Source organism: Urocampus carinirostris, chromosome 13 (assembly GCF_059441175.1).
Source record: "Urocampus carinirostris isolate Australia breed hairy pipefish chromosome 13, RoL_Ucar_1.0, whole genome shotgun sequence".
Taxonomy (NCBI): Eukaryota; Metazoa; Chordata; class Actinopteri; order Syngnathiformes; family Syngnathidae; genus Urocampus; species Urocampus carinirostris.
In genome coordinates, this window is record NC_142361.1 from 17,606,043 (window position 1) to 17,620,117 (window position 14,075).

The following is a 14,075-nucleotide window of genomic DNA, read 5'->3' on the forward strand; positions in this document are numbered from 1 at the left end:
TTACTTGAGTAAAAGTAAGTACCGTAAATTCCGGACCATAAGCCGCTACTTTTTTCCCTAACTTTCAACCCTGCGGCTTATTCAGTGATGCGGCCAATTTATGTTATTTTTCTAACGGCCGCTAGCGGCGCTCGAATGTTGCTACCATTAACTGCCCTGTCAAAGCTATATTATTATTATTAAAGCCTTGAAAACTCTCTCGGTGTACCGTCTTTCTTTGTAAATATGTGTAACCCATGTATAATATGTATTTCCAACTGTACATTTTTGTTATGTATTTATTTGTATTTATTTGAGACACTTATTTTGATATATTTTGCATGTGGGAACAAAAAATGAGGGGCGGAACAAACGCGGGGTCCCTGGTTTAAGTGGGGACCGCTAAAGGTGAGGGACAGACAAGAAAAGAAGAGGGGGTAAAAAGTTGGTTAAAGAAAAAGGAGTTGCGTGAGTAAATGTGTTCATCTGATATATTTTTCCCACCCTTACCTTTGGAAATATACAGTTTTTTCCTTGGATTACTTTCAACGGGACCTTGACTTTGCAGGTCTGCATCAAACTTTAAGTACCGGTATCATTTTCCGTTCATTTTGCCGTCTGTGATTTTTGGACAGTGAACTTTAATGAAGGACATTTAGTTTCAATCGCGGGACTCGAAGTCGGGTTTGGGTTAATTTTGTGTTTGTGTTACATGTTTAAGTTTGGGCGCATGCGGCTTATATACAGGTGCGGCTTGTGTATGTACAAAATCGGTTTTCCTCTTAAAATGTGGTGGGTGCGGCTTATAATCAGGTGCGCTCTATAGTCCGGAATTTACGGTACATTCTGTGCAGATCTTACACGGAAAAAAGAAATCAGCAAGTAAGAGCTTTGCCCGGCCAGACTCAATGACTGACATTTTATGCCCCAATCTGGCCCAAATTCGAACCCCTGTTCAGGTCTGGGCCCAAGATCTTACCTCTACCGGGTAGTGAACCTTTGCCTGAAACAGTGTGGGACAATGTCTCAAGGGGTTATAAGGCTTGCCCGTCACTAGTGCATGAATTCTACCATGTGAATCTGATACTTTGTTTTTCAGGATCCAGTTGGCGGCGCCCCCAGGATGAGGTCGACGCTCTTTTTAACGGGCGAGGTGTCGCTTTCACACACGGGACTCTTCCTCGCGCTCGCCATCATTCCGCCACCTCCTCATCTCTCCCACGCGGCATTCATGCGACCCGCATAACCGACGTCCCCCCATTTGCTCCCCAACATTACCCGTCCCCGGGCGAGGAGCGACGAAGCGGTCTCTCCGGGCCATTGCGATTGGACGTGCCGCCCGAGGGCGATTGGCGCCAGCAGGCGGCCGTCACAGACTGGAAAACCTCGCGTTTCCTCCAGCATTCGTCGAGGAACGTCTGCCGCATGTGCCGGCAGCTCCCGGCCGAGCCGCCGCGTCCTATCTGCTCCTTCTGCGCTGCCTACGCAACACGCCGTCGGCCCGCCCCCTGACACTTTTCAAACGTGCCTACGACAAAACCGCCGGCCTGGATTTTCCTGAACTGGTAGCTCTTCTGGGACAACTAGAGCAACGTTTTACTATTCTTGGGTTCAGTCATGAGGAAGATGAAACCTATGGAGGACCAATCCTGACATATGTAGAAGTAAATGTATGGATGAATAAATACCGACTAATATATGCCATCTAAATAGAAGAACACCTAAATAAATGACATAAATGCAAGTTATGCACAATGTCATTTATTTATTTTGGTCCCAGCAACCCTGGTTAAGATAGATGGTGCATAAAACGGATGGATTTGTTTTGGTATTGTGTATGTATAACTTAAGTGTATTTCATTAAGTATTTTGTCGAGTAGTTCATCGTGTATTTCACTCATTCAATGCCTTTTGTTTCTCCCAAATGGGTAGTGCAAGTGCCAGACAATATTTGCCCTATTGATTCATGTATGATACATTAAAGAAAATGTAGTTTTGTAGCTATATCAGATAGGAAATAGGAAAATCCTCATCTTTCATTAGAATTAAAAGTATGTTTCTAGCTTACACCATTGTTTAGTAAACCACAGTTGAACAATGCTAAGTTTCTTGAAAAGACTTATTTCCAATAAAACTGATGTGTCAGGTCCAGAAAAAAAACAGGACCCAATTGCGTAAAGCTTACCACACGTTTTATTGAAAGAAAGAGGAAAGGCTGCGCCCACAATCCGGTGTTTCAGGGACGGAAAAACTGGTCTGTAGCCGGGACTGAGAGAGCAAAGCGTGGTCGGGGTCGGAAACGAGTCGTAAACCAGGACGGGAGGGTAGACGTAAACGGGATCAAAAATGGGTCGTGAGCTGGGATGGGAGAGCAGACGTGGTCTGGATCAAAACAGGTCGTACAAACGGGACAGGCGAGAGTCAGGGTCGAAAAAGGCTTTCCTTGTATAAACAGAGTTTCGCAGACGGACCGCAGCAGTTGGCGCTAAATGTGATTTACATCGGTAATCATGACATTCTGACCTTTTGTGAAAGGATGCATTTGTGTTACCTTCATTATATAAACAATACTTTACATAAACACAAGGGCACTTTACTTGCAAAATAAAATTTTATTGCAAGAACACTGAACTTATGCATGAACGATGCATACATTTTTTTCTTTATCGTGATTACATGATTTCAATCACCTTGGCGATCGCAAATGTGCATGAAACATCTTTCTTCCCTACCCTGACGATGCGTTAACTGTCTCACCTATATCGTCACTTTTTCTCCACGTTGCTTCACGGCCCTTAATCGCCATATGAGCCGCCAATGCACTCTCAATCGCTCGATTAAGTAAGCATAGTTAGGAAGTGGGGGCTTCCTCAATGTGTGGATAAAGATCTGATCAAAGCCGTTCCTGCCATCTAATGTTGATTTTTCACACAAAAATTACTCCCAGGGGACTTAGTACTTACCAATAAGCTGGCTAGTTTTTTAAAGTAAAATAAAAAATAACTTATTTTTACGTTTTGGCACTCAGTGACTATGTTTCTGAAAACATATTTATTTGTCATGGCTTTGAATAAGTTAATGGTATTATTCATTGTGTTTATTGTCGTGTATTTCGTCGAGTATTTTGTCCATTTTTATTTACATATTTTGTCATTTATTAATTTCTGTATTTATTTTGTCGAGTATTTCATCAAGTACTTTGTCTATTTTGGTTCATGAATTTTTGTATTTGTTTTGTCATTTATTTATTTTGGTAACCAAATACTAAAGGAAATACCCAAGTACTCGACAAGACTCATCAAAATACACGATGAAATGCACATCGAAATTCTCGATGAAATACTCAACATACAAGTCGAAATACTTGGCGAAATACTCGAGCGAAAACTCATCCAAATACATGCCCAAATAATTGACACAATACTCGATAAATTACTCTCCGAAATACTCGACGAAATAAGCGTCGAAAGCGTGATTGATTTATTTACATAGCTAATATTTGTTGGTATTTATTTAGTTCTACAGATGTCGGGATCGATATCCATAGAACCCAAGTACAACATGTTACGGTGCAAGAGTTGTCGCTTATCAGTCTAGTCCCCTAAGTAGGGAAAGCGTTCAAGCTGAGGAAGTTTGGAAATCTCCAAAATTGTAAATTATCTGTCAAATATTCAAGAAAAAATCTAAAATGATCATCAGAGTAAGTAGATTCTGCAATACATTTTCTGCCGGAGACATGGAATGTTGCGTAAAGCATCTGTGACAAAGTGAATGTCATCAAAGAGTCTCAGTGATCTTTTTGATGACGACCAAGTTGCCAAAACAATGGGTTGAAATACTTCACTTTTAAGGGACGGTGTGTATTATTTAACCACTAGATGTCGCTCTATTGGATCATCCAACCGAAAATGAGTGCTAAAAAGCACAAGGAAGAGTACAAACTCGGGAGATTCAAAGTGACCAAAAAGCACAATTTTCGGCTCTTTTTTTTGCCCAGCTTACACGAGGTTTTTGGTCTTTAAGGGTACCCTTTAAAGCAAGATGGCGGACAACTATGTCCGCTACTTCTAGGTGAGGCTCATGTTATTTAAATATGTACAAATGAGTACTTAAATAAATGAACGTTTATATAAGTTTTTTTTTTGCTTATTCTACAAATCAATATGGTTTTTTTTAATGAGGAAGCGCTAAATAATACACAGTGTCCCTTTAAAGGTTTATCTTATTAAGGAGGCCTTATGGTCGTGCTTAGAGAAATGCAAACTAGTTTTCTACGAGTTAACTTGCTTAGATTTAAAGCTTTGGAACTGTTGCAGCTAATATTTAGCATGTTTTACTCTTCTAGTCATGAATGTAACACATATAATCAGATATAAAGGAATATCTATAGAAGTATATGTACCGGTATAAGCACATCTATTCTAGTGATGTCTTTTTGTGACTAGGAGGATTCTCGCTTTTTTGGACTTTGTTGTGCTTACAGCGAAAGTACCTCAGACACAAATTCGTTGAGATGTGTAATGATTAACCTTTTTATTTTCACTCGGTCAGAAAACGTGATTTCATGGGTTTGTTCTATTTTTGATGCTTATTTTTGTACTCTGTAGAATTAACATGATTAAAATGTTCCAAAAGGTAAAAATATGTTTCCTTTTTATTTGATGAAACAAAGTGGCCGTGATATCAGCAGTTTGATTGAAATATGTTTCTTTACACACACGCAAGTTGAACAAAAATAGAATTATAGAATGATATTTGCACAGTAAATTTGCATGGTTGCCGATGGCAACTGTGTGGAGACTGGAGCTTTTGAAGAAGAAGAAGAGGTAAAGTGCCACTTTATTGCAACACACAATTACAGTATTATGTTTACATGGAGGTAATTTTTGGTGTAGTGGTTTTCAACTGGTCTGACTTCTGGATCCACCGTCCCACCCTGATTACAAGCAGTGTTCCCTCTAAGCTGCGCGCGTGCGCAATTGCGCACTGCTCGCACATTCTCAGCGCACAAGAAAATCTAGCCAAAGCACAACAATGAGGGCTCAAAATTACTCACTAAGAAGCGACTTAAGTCAAAGTTACAGTGCATGATAGTAAAAATACACGGGTTCCCCTGACGTTGTGTCCTAAATGCGGTACTTTGAAGTCGAACGAAGTTGAGTAAAGTTAGTAGAGTATGTCGAGAACCAGCTTCTTCGGCTCGGCTCACGAAAAGGAACCGGCTCTTTCGGGTCCTAAACGGCTCTTCAGGTTGTTTTTGCTTTTTTAATCCCAAAATGACCAAATATTAAGTATAATTATGCATAAAATTACTTAAAGAAAGTGAGGAATAGAACAAAAAAGAAAAAAAAAAAAAGAAAATGAAAAAGTAGTAAAAAGCTGAGAAAAAAAGAAACAAAAGTAAGAGAAAAAAGAAGGAAACATTTAGAAAAAAGCCAGAAAAAAAGAAATGTAGGAAAAAAGTAAATAGAGAACAAAAAGAAAAAAAGTAACAGCTCGGAAAAAATAAAAAGAATGAGATTTTTTTAAAGGAATACAAAAAAGTAGAAAAAAAAACACCAAAATAAGAATAAAACGTTTGTGTTGCATTCAAATAATTTCCAATTACTGTATGTCAAGTGAATCTTGTTGACGAGATTGTATTTCCACTAAAAATGGGATTAAATACAGTTCTGTATCTTACAACCGACTAAATAAGTCCCCCAAAATGTTAATATTATGCGACAAAATATATCAGGAAATAAAAAGAAATGGATATCTTGTGAAAGAATAGTACGAACAAACGACGTATGTAGGCCGTACAACCTTCGCAATAGTACACGAGTTAATTCATTCAAAAGAGAAAAATAATTTTGCATTGCCGGAAACTCAGCAAAATGTAACTTGATGTCAAGTTTTGGACATGTTTGATAATTAATTATCTTTCCACACTTGGGATTATGGTGGCTCACTGTTGTTTCAAGCGTTGCTCACCGACTTTGTGTGAACGCTCAGACCCCAGGAAAATTAGAGGGAACATTGATTACAAGCGCGACCTTAATGGAGAAAACAAATAGTCTTCTATGTATCAAATAAAAGGTTTGTGTAATTTAAATATGACAAAATATAAAATAAGGTAATTTTGAATTCTATTGTTTGTTAATGCAACATCCATTGCAGCCTGGTCATCCTGGAAGGGGGTTTACCTCATGTGCGGTCCCTTCTCAAGGTTTCTTCATTTACCTCATGCTGAGGTTTTTGAGTTTTTCTTTACCTCATGTAGGTTTTAGATGAGGGGATGGTGTCATATTAGTCCGTGGTTTGCAATAATCTGTGGTCAGTGCCGCCCTTTGTGACTCCTTGTGTTTAGGGCTATACAAATAAACTTAACTTGACCTCAACATAATCAACACTTCTTTGAAACCCGGGCATCCATAAGTCCTACTTTACAGGGATACTGTGTAATTTTTGACCACTAGATGTCACTGTATCGTGTAGTAAAATCGAAAAAGTGTGCTAAAATGTCAAGGAAGATTACAAACTAAAGTGACTCAAAGTGACCAAATTGCACCATTTTCTTCTTTTTTTTAGCCAAACCTCAGGTTTTTCATATTTTGGGGTACCCGTTGCAGCAAGATAGTGGACAATCATGACAGCTTCCTCTAGGTGAGGCTCAAGTTATGTCAAATAGATCAATTTATTTTGGAGGTAAAAAAAATGCACGTTTTTATGCTAGTTTGTGTATGTTTTCTTATTATTCAAATCAATCTTGATTTTATTCTTTTAATGGATGGAGGTATTTTTTACCACTAGGAGTCACTAAATGTATCTATTTAATCTATATCTATTTATCTAAATCTAATCCAAATCTAATAAATAAACTAGAAAAGTATATAAATCCTGGTTTATGTGTGCGTTTGTATGTAACTTATAGGCAGAAAAGTTTTTAGCTAGGTTTTATGTCAAGGCACTGCAATAAATACCCCAAAAAACATATAAACATTTGCTTTTGTGTAGTCAACTTTTTTTAGGGTTTCTAACGCTCTACAGCAGCCAATTTGGGCACTACAGCTCTCGACCACCGACCACTCCGAGCAGCCAAATGCAATCTTCTATTTATATTGTAACACACAATGTCCTTTTTAAACTCTGTTAAAGTCCTAACGCTGGTAATAATACCCAAACTGCACTTAAAACTAGAGTTAACTTCAATCCCTACTTTAAAACTATAATTTAAACCCCAAAACAACTTTAAAGGGTATTATTTAGCGACTCTTGGTGCCAAGAAAAATCTTAAAATAATAGGCAAAAATATATGAATATTATACAAACATACATTTATTGAAATCTTTATAGGTCAAGAAAGTTGTATTTCTTAAACATAACCACCAAGAGGGAGCTGACATCATTGGTCGCCATCTTGTCGCTACGGGTACCCATAAATCCAAAAACGTAATGAGAGGTTGGTCAAAAAAATGAGGAAAAAAAGGTGCAGTTTGATCCCTTAGAAACTATGTAGTTTGTATTCTTCCCGGTGCTTTGTAGCACTCATTTTTTTGTTGCACCACACAATTCCATCTAGCGGCCAAATAGTACACGGGGTCCTTTTTAAATTGGAGAGTGAATTTAAGTCTCCAGTTTAAAACCATAATTTAAAACCAGAACCCAATTTTAAAACTCAAATCTGGACTTCATTTGCCATTTAGAATCTAGTTTTAGACGTAACCCTACTTTGAAGCCTTATCCATGATGAGAAACCGTCATCCTTGTTTAAAACATTAGCTTAAAACTGAAACACTGACCATCATTTGTATACATTTATGTACATATAATTAGTATTTATATATACAGACATTTGTTTAAATGTAGAATACGTGTGCAAGTGTCTTTCATGCTCACAGCGCCCCCGTGTGTTTTGTTGAGGAAGTATCAAAGGCGGATCAAGGCACACCACGCACATGTTCAACAACCCTCGACGCTGATGTGAGGGGCCGCGTGGTCTTAAGTGAGACCTCCCTCCGGTTTCGCCGCTGTCCTCCTCTTGATCCTCCCCCTCGACGCTTCTTCTCCTCAGCGGCGACGATGCGGTGGAGTTTGTCGAGCTCTAACGCCACGCGGCTTCTCTCCAGCACGTCGGTGTTGCTGAAGACGTTCTTGAAGGTCCGCAGATGTTCCTCCAGGCCTCGCTTGAGTCTGGCCACCTCCGTCCGCAGGGCCTCCTCCTCTTCCTCTTCCCCCTCCCGGCGGTGGTGCGCCTCCTCCATCTGAAGGAGCTTTGTTTTCAGCTCCTCCACGCTCCTCTCCAGCTTCCAAAGGTCGCCTCCATCTCCTGCTACTTGGGGTGCATGTTGCCGTGATGTCCGTCCTCCCGCCTGGTTCTTGGCGGCGCCGCTTGGTGATGGCTCATCCGCTGATGGAGCCTCCTCCGCATCTCCTGTATTGGCGGATGAAAGTTAGATGCGCCACGTGGGATCATGTGGGAGAATAAGTTAAATCAGCTGTCTCAAATTTGAGGCCCGGGGGTCTTTTGCAGCCCCCAGGATGATAGTTTGAGGCCCCTGACTAATTTCGTTTTCCATGTTTTTCCGCATATCGTAGAAATTAACCCACCACGGCGGACAAAAACACTGAAATTATTCAATAGATGGAAAGGGAGGTTTTGGGTTTAATTCATCTTTAGGGGGGAAAACTCTCTTCAGCCTCCAGTAGCACAATCATTTTACATTTGTGTAAGCATCCATGACCACTTCCGCTAACATTTCATTAGGTATGCCGTCAATCATCCTCTTCCGCTTGAACGGTATATAGCAGGAGACACATAGAAGTAGGATTTAGTTGGAAATGTGAATGATCTAAAAAAAACATCAAGTTTCACCCAAAAATATTGTAAGGCTTAACTCGGCCAAGGCCCTAACCTGTAACCACCTATTCTCAGGAGTGGGCCCCCAACCTTAGGCTAGTCTAGCTTGCTGGTGTTTATATCATGAGCAAACTTTTGCACATACCTGGCTGGTTTTCTGCCCAGTCAGAGAGATTGTTTCCACTTAGTGCCTGCCTCAAGATCCGGATGTGTTCCTTCAGGGCCGGGATGGAGTGGGCTTCCTGGTCATGGAGGGGCCACTCCAGGAACTCCAGGACTTCCTCACCAAGCAGGATCTCCAGGACGTCACTGTGGCGAATGGCGTCCTTCAGCAGCGAGTTGAAGGACGCCGACAGACGCTTCATCTCAGCCAGTACGCGCGTCATCTCCTCCTGCAGCTTTACGTCCGACGTTTCCGGGGTTGGTTGCCCGACATCCACTTCGGCCCGGGCTTCATGGAGCAGGAGGTTTAGATGCTGCACGCTCGACTCCAAAGTTGTCGTACGGCTCTGCTCCGATGCCAGCGACTCTTTCACCTAATGGTAGACCACACGAAATACACTTGTGAGCGACGGAGCCCCTTAGATATTAGAAGACTTACTTCCCATGATAAGTTGTTTCAATTAAAATCAAAACAGTTCCTCGCAGCCCACTCAAAGGTGGGTGAGCGCTTGTGGGTGAGAGAAGGGAAACATTTCTTACTCTTAGTTCTGTTTGGGTGCTTGTAAAAATTTGTCTACCTGATAATTTCGTTTGATTTTTATCGTCCATGTGCTGGTCACATAGTTCCCTTGGACCAAATTTTATAGTAAATTGCTAACGCATGCTGCCAGGATTTGTCATTGCAAATGAAAAACAAATAAGACCTGACACTTTGTCACCTCTAGTTCGGTCTTGCAGGCAAACGCTGTGAAACGTATTGATTGTCTTAGGGAATGAGGTGCAGACTGATTGGATGGGTCATCAGAGCCTGTTGTTTAGAGGAGTGATGGCATAGGGGATCAGGCTTTTCCAAACGCGGCCCTTCCTAGACTTAATTGTCCTGTATCTGCGCCTTGACGGTAATGGGATGAAGTATCAGTGTAGAGGGTGAATTACATTTTTTGACTTTTGTGTTTGGCAGCCGGATGATGGACCTGTTAATTGAGTCTGAGAGGTTGGGTGCTGGTATGCTGATGATTTTAGCTGTTGACTAAGTTAAATGTGTGAGTTCGGTCCAGTTTGTGACAAAGAGCATTGTGAAAAGACCCATTGAGCAGTTCAAGAGGATGGGTTGAACAATGCTTTGGTACAGTAGTAACAGGAGGTGAGGTGTGCAACATATCGACTTGTTTTACACCAACTATCTTTGATTTTATTCTACATAGTCTGTATTGCTGTGAATAAATAGGTGCAGCGTTATGTTTGGAAAGTTGATTATCGCTTAACAAGGGGAATTGCAATCATTAATAATGGGAGGCATGGTTCAAAAGGAAAAGGTCACAAAGGGCGTGCAACGGTGTTCTGCTGGAATGTCATACCTTGCCGAGAAATCCTGCCAAGGCTATTTGCGATTTCCTACAGAGAGTACTTCAATTTTTTGTTTTAATTTAGTCTTATTGGACTCTTTCACTTCTTTAAAATACTCTTTTATTACCTAGCTTTTAAGCCTGGTGTGTTTTTTTGTGGTACCTTTTTAGCATGGTGTGTGTTGACTACGGTAATCACGCACCGTATAAATGTTTGCCACCCTGGTTATATGCAGTGTTCCCTCTAAGCTGCGCGCGTGCGCAATTGCGCACTGCTCGCACATTCTCAGCGCACAAGAAAATCTAGCCAGTGCACAAAAATGAGGGCTCAAAATTACTAATTAAGAAGTGACTTAAGTCAAAGTTACAGTGCATGAAGGTAAAAATACACGGGTTCCCCTGACGTTGTGTCCTGAATGCAGTATTTTGATGTCGAGTCGAAGTAGAACGAAGTTGAGTAAAGTTAGTAGAGTTTGTTGAGAACCGGCTTCTTCGGCTCGGCTCACTAAAAGGAACCGGCTCTTTCGAGTCCTAAACGGCTCTTCAGGTTGTTTTTTCTTCTTTAATCCCAACATGACCAAATATTATGTAAAACTATGCACAAAATGACTTAAAAGAAGGGGGGTACACAACAAAAAAGAAAAAAATACCAAAATGAAAAAGTAGTGAAAAGCTGTGAAAAAAAAGAAACAAAAAAGAAGGAAAAATTTAGAAAAAAAGCGAGAGAAAAAGAAAAGAAAGAAACGTGGGAAAAAAGTAAATAGAGAACAAAAAGAAAAAAGTAACAGCTCGGAAAAAATAAACACAATGAGACATTTTTTAAAGGAATTAAAAAAAAAAGTGGAAAAAAACATGGAAAAAAGAAAAAAAAGTTTGTGTTGCATTCAAACAATTTCATATTATATCAAGTGATACTTGTTGCCACCATTGTACTTCCACTAAAAAATGTGATTAAGTACAGTTCTGTATCTTGCAACCGACTAAATAAGCCCCCCAGAATGTTAATATTATGTGACTAAATATATCAGGAAATAAAAAGAAATGGATATCTTGTGAAATAATTGTAAGAACAAACGGCGTTTGTAGGCCGTACAACCTTTGCAATAGTACATGAGTCAATTCATTCAAAAGAGAAAAATAATTTTGCATTGCAACTCAGCAAAATGTTAAGTTTTGTACATGTTTGATAATTAATTATCTTGCTCACTGTTGTTTCAAGCTTTGCTCACCGACTTTGTGTTGACCCGTGGACAATTAGAGAGAACATGGGTTATATGTCATGGGTAAAAGTTCTGTTTGCAATAATTCTAAACTCCAGTGTTGCTAGTTTTACTGGATAAGAGAGAAAACAAAATTTGCTGTTAGATTAGCACCTGGTAGAACATCTAGACAAGGTAAGACGTTTTGGCAAAACACCGGTTTGAAATAGAAGGTTTCACTAGGTGGTGCCAGAGTGAAACATTTGGGTTTCTGGTACCTGCCGCATATTTCCCCGCAGCACCTCCACCGCCGCCTCCCACTCGCCCGTCTCAGCCGCCAACCGTTGCTCTTCCTCCAGCGCCAAGCGGTTTTCGTGGGCAAGGGCCGTGGCATTGACGACACCCCTCTCCAACCGGGCCAGCGCCTCCCCAAGGTGCTTGCAGTCGCAATGCGTGGATGAGGAAGCGTTGTTTTTGTAGAGGACGCTGTACAAGTAATCCACGTCCACGTCCATCTCCAGCAGCCGTTGGCCCTGCCGGCTCAGATTGGCCCCCAGTTGCTCCACGCGTTCCAGCACGGCCACTTTGGCCTCCTCCACCTCCAGGCCCGTCTCCATGAACAGAATCTGGCCTGTGCGTGCAGTCTGGTTGACGCGCTCGCCCAGAGCTTTGGCCTCACGTCGTAGTTGCTGGACACCGCCCGACATCGCCGCCAGGTCCTCCGCCAGACTGTCAAGCTGTTGAAAAATGCGCATTCCAAAAAAAAAAAAACAAGAAGTCAAGGAGTTGGATGGTCATACAAAGGTCATAAGGTAATGTTGAAATCATCATAGTGAATTGTAAGTAATCCCTCGCTGTATCGCGGTTTACTTTTTGTGGTTTAATTTTCTTGGTTTCGCTCATTTGTGGATTTTTATCGTACATTGTCTTTCTAATTGGCTAAACAGTCATGCTCCTTTTCTGCCTGTGCCTGCCAGTGCGGCAATAGGATTGCGGTTGAAGTTTTTAACATTCATGGATCCCTTAAACCCCAGGGTCGTCGGGCACCACTTGCGGTGGTCTTCGTGGGGAAGTGCAGGCGCCCATTCCTCTCAAGGCTGCATTGGCTAGCACCTTTGGCAATGGTCACCGGTTCGAGACCAGGTGGAAACATATGTTGCCCTAGAGAGGGATGGGCATCACCAGGCTGTATTTGCCCAAGCCACACCAAAAGAAATGGTGCCCCTACGACATACAAACACACAAGCAACAACAAAAAAAATTCGACTTTAATTTCTCTTTTGGTGGGATTTCCACTTTCTTTTTTAACCTTCCATTTTTTTTTAATATTCCGGAGACAGATTGTGTGTTGTGCATAAAACTAGTGTCCACTTTTGAATGTGAAAAGGTTGGCATGCATGGGTTATTTTTTGGGTAAATAATTTTCCTGTAATTTTGGATTTTACTCTATTTTCTGTTATTTACTGTATATCTATTTTCTTCTAGAAAAGTAACAAAAATAAGAATTAAAATGAGGAAAACAGTGGAAAAAAACTACATCCCAAGTTTTTCAGTGTTTTTTAGCAAAATGAGAAAATAATGTGCAAGATTTTTACTTAAAGAAATATAAGTGTTCCTTAAAGTGACAGTGTCTATTAGTTACCCTTATTTCAATAAAACACTTAATTTATTCAACCCCCCAAAAAATTGATTAAATAATACGCAAAAAAAATATATACCGTATTTTCCGCACTATAGGGCGCACCGGGTTATAGGGCGCACCCCCAAAAAATAGTTTTTGGTCCTATATCTTCCATAGATAAGGCGCACCGGATTATAAGGCGCTACAATGGGAACGTCGACAAAACAGTCAGATGATTCAGCCAAACTGATTACCCCCTTAACATTCCCAAAGCTTGCAAAGAAGCAAATACGTGTCGTAGACACGTGCGGATGCGGTGTCCGTACGATGTCACTTAAATGAGTCATTCCAAATATCATTCGGAAGGTTGAAGTCTTTGGATTCAAGAAATGCCAAACATTTCTATGTTTCTATTTTCTTTTTCGCTCGCAACTTTACTGTGCATATGACAATAAACACTTGGAATTGAGTTTAATTCACTCAACTCATCACAGCAACATCAAGATCGTTCTAAAACAAGATACCGGGAAAATATAAAGCCGCATAGCTCACCTAAGTTCTCACGTTCAATAATGATACGCAATCATGGTCTTCTTACAACCGTGAGTGAAGTAAATCCAGGAGAGTAGAATATTTACAAATACAGACTAAAGAAACATGTTTCTTTATGGCGTACTTTAGCAAGCTTGCTAAGCTTGCTACGCCATTGCTAAACTCGGCCGATTGCAGGGTTTGTTTTGGCCATCTAGCCAATCCGAGGCTCCGAATAACTTCAGCCAATAGTGATCGATTTAACGGATGATTGACACATCTTTTTCGGCCAATTGCAGGGTTTGTTTCGGCGCTCTAGCCAATCCGAGCCTCCGAATAACTTCAGCCAATAGCGATCGATTTAACGGATGATTGACACATCTTTATCGGCCAATTGC

At 40.7% G+C, this 14,075-nt stretch overlaps 2 protein-coding genes across 6 annotated transcripts in view; one reads left to right on the forward strand and one right to left on the reverse strand.

Annotated features, from left to right (window-relative positions):
• Positions 1-4,615, forward strand: part of LOC148353914 (ubiquitin carboxyl-terminal hydrolase 54-like) — a 42,353-nt gene extending 37,738 nt beyond the window's left edge. For all 5 annotated transcript variants that reach the window (XM_088351921.1, XM_088351917.1, XM_088351919.1 and 2 more), the window contains one exon: positions 1,079-4,615. In XM_088351921.1, the coding sequence (XP_088208047.1) occupies positions 1,079-1,491 (413 nt within the window). In that variant the 3' untranslated portion in view covers positions 1,492-4,615. The remainder of the gene's footprint in view (positions 1-1,078) is intronic.
• The window catches only part of LOC148353915 (multimerin-2-like), a 31,332-nt gene continuing 19,828 nt past the window's right edge, over positions 2,572-14,075 (reverse strand). Inside the window, exons 9-11 of the mRNA XM_088351922.1 lie at positions 11,804-12,262; positions 8,964-9,354; positions 2,572-8,392 (exon numbers count right to left, since the gene is read on the reverse strand). Of these exons, the coding sequence (XP_088208048.1) occupies positions 7,899-8,392; positions 8,964-9,354; positions 11,804-12,262 (1,344 nt within the window). The 3' untranslated portion in view covers positions 2,572-7,898. The remainder of the gene's footprint in view (positions 8,393-8,963; positions 9,355-11,803; positions 12,263-14,075) is intronic.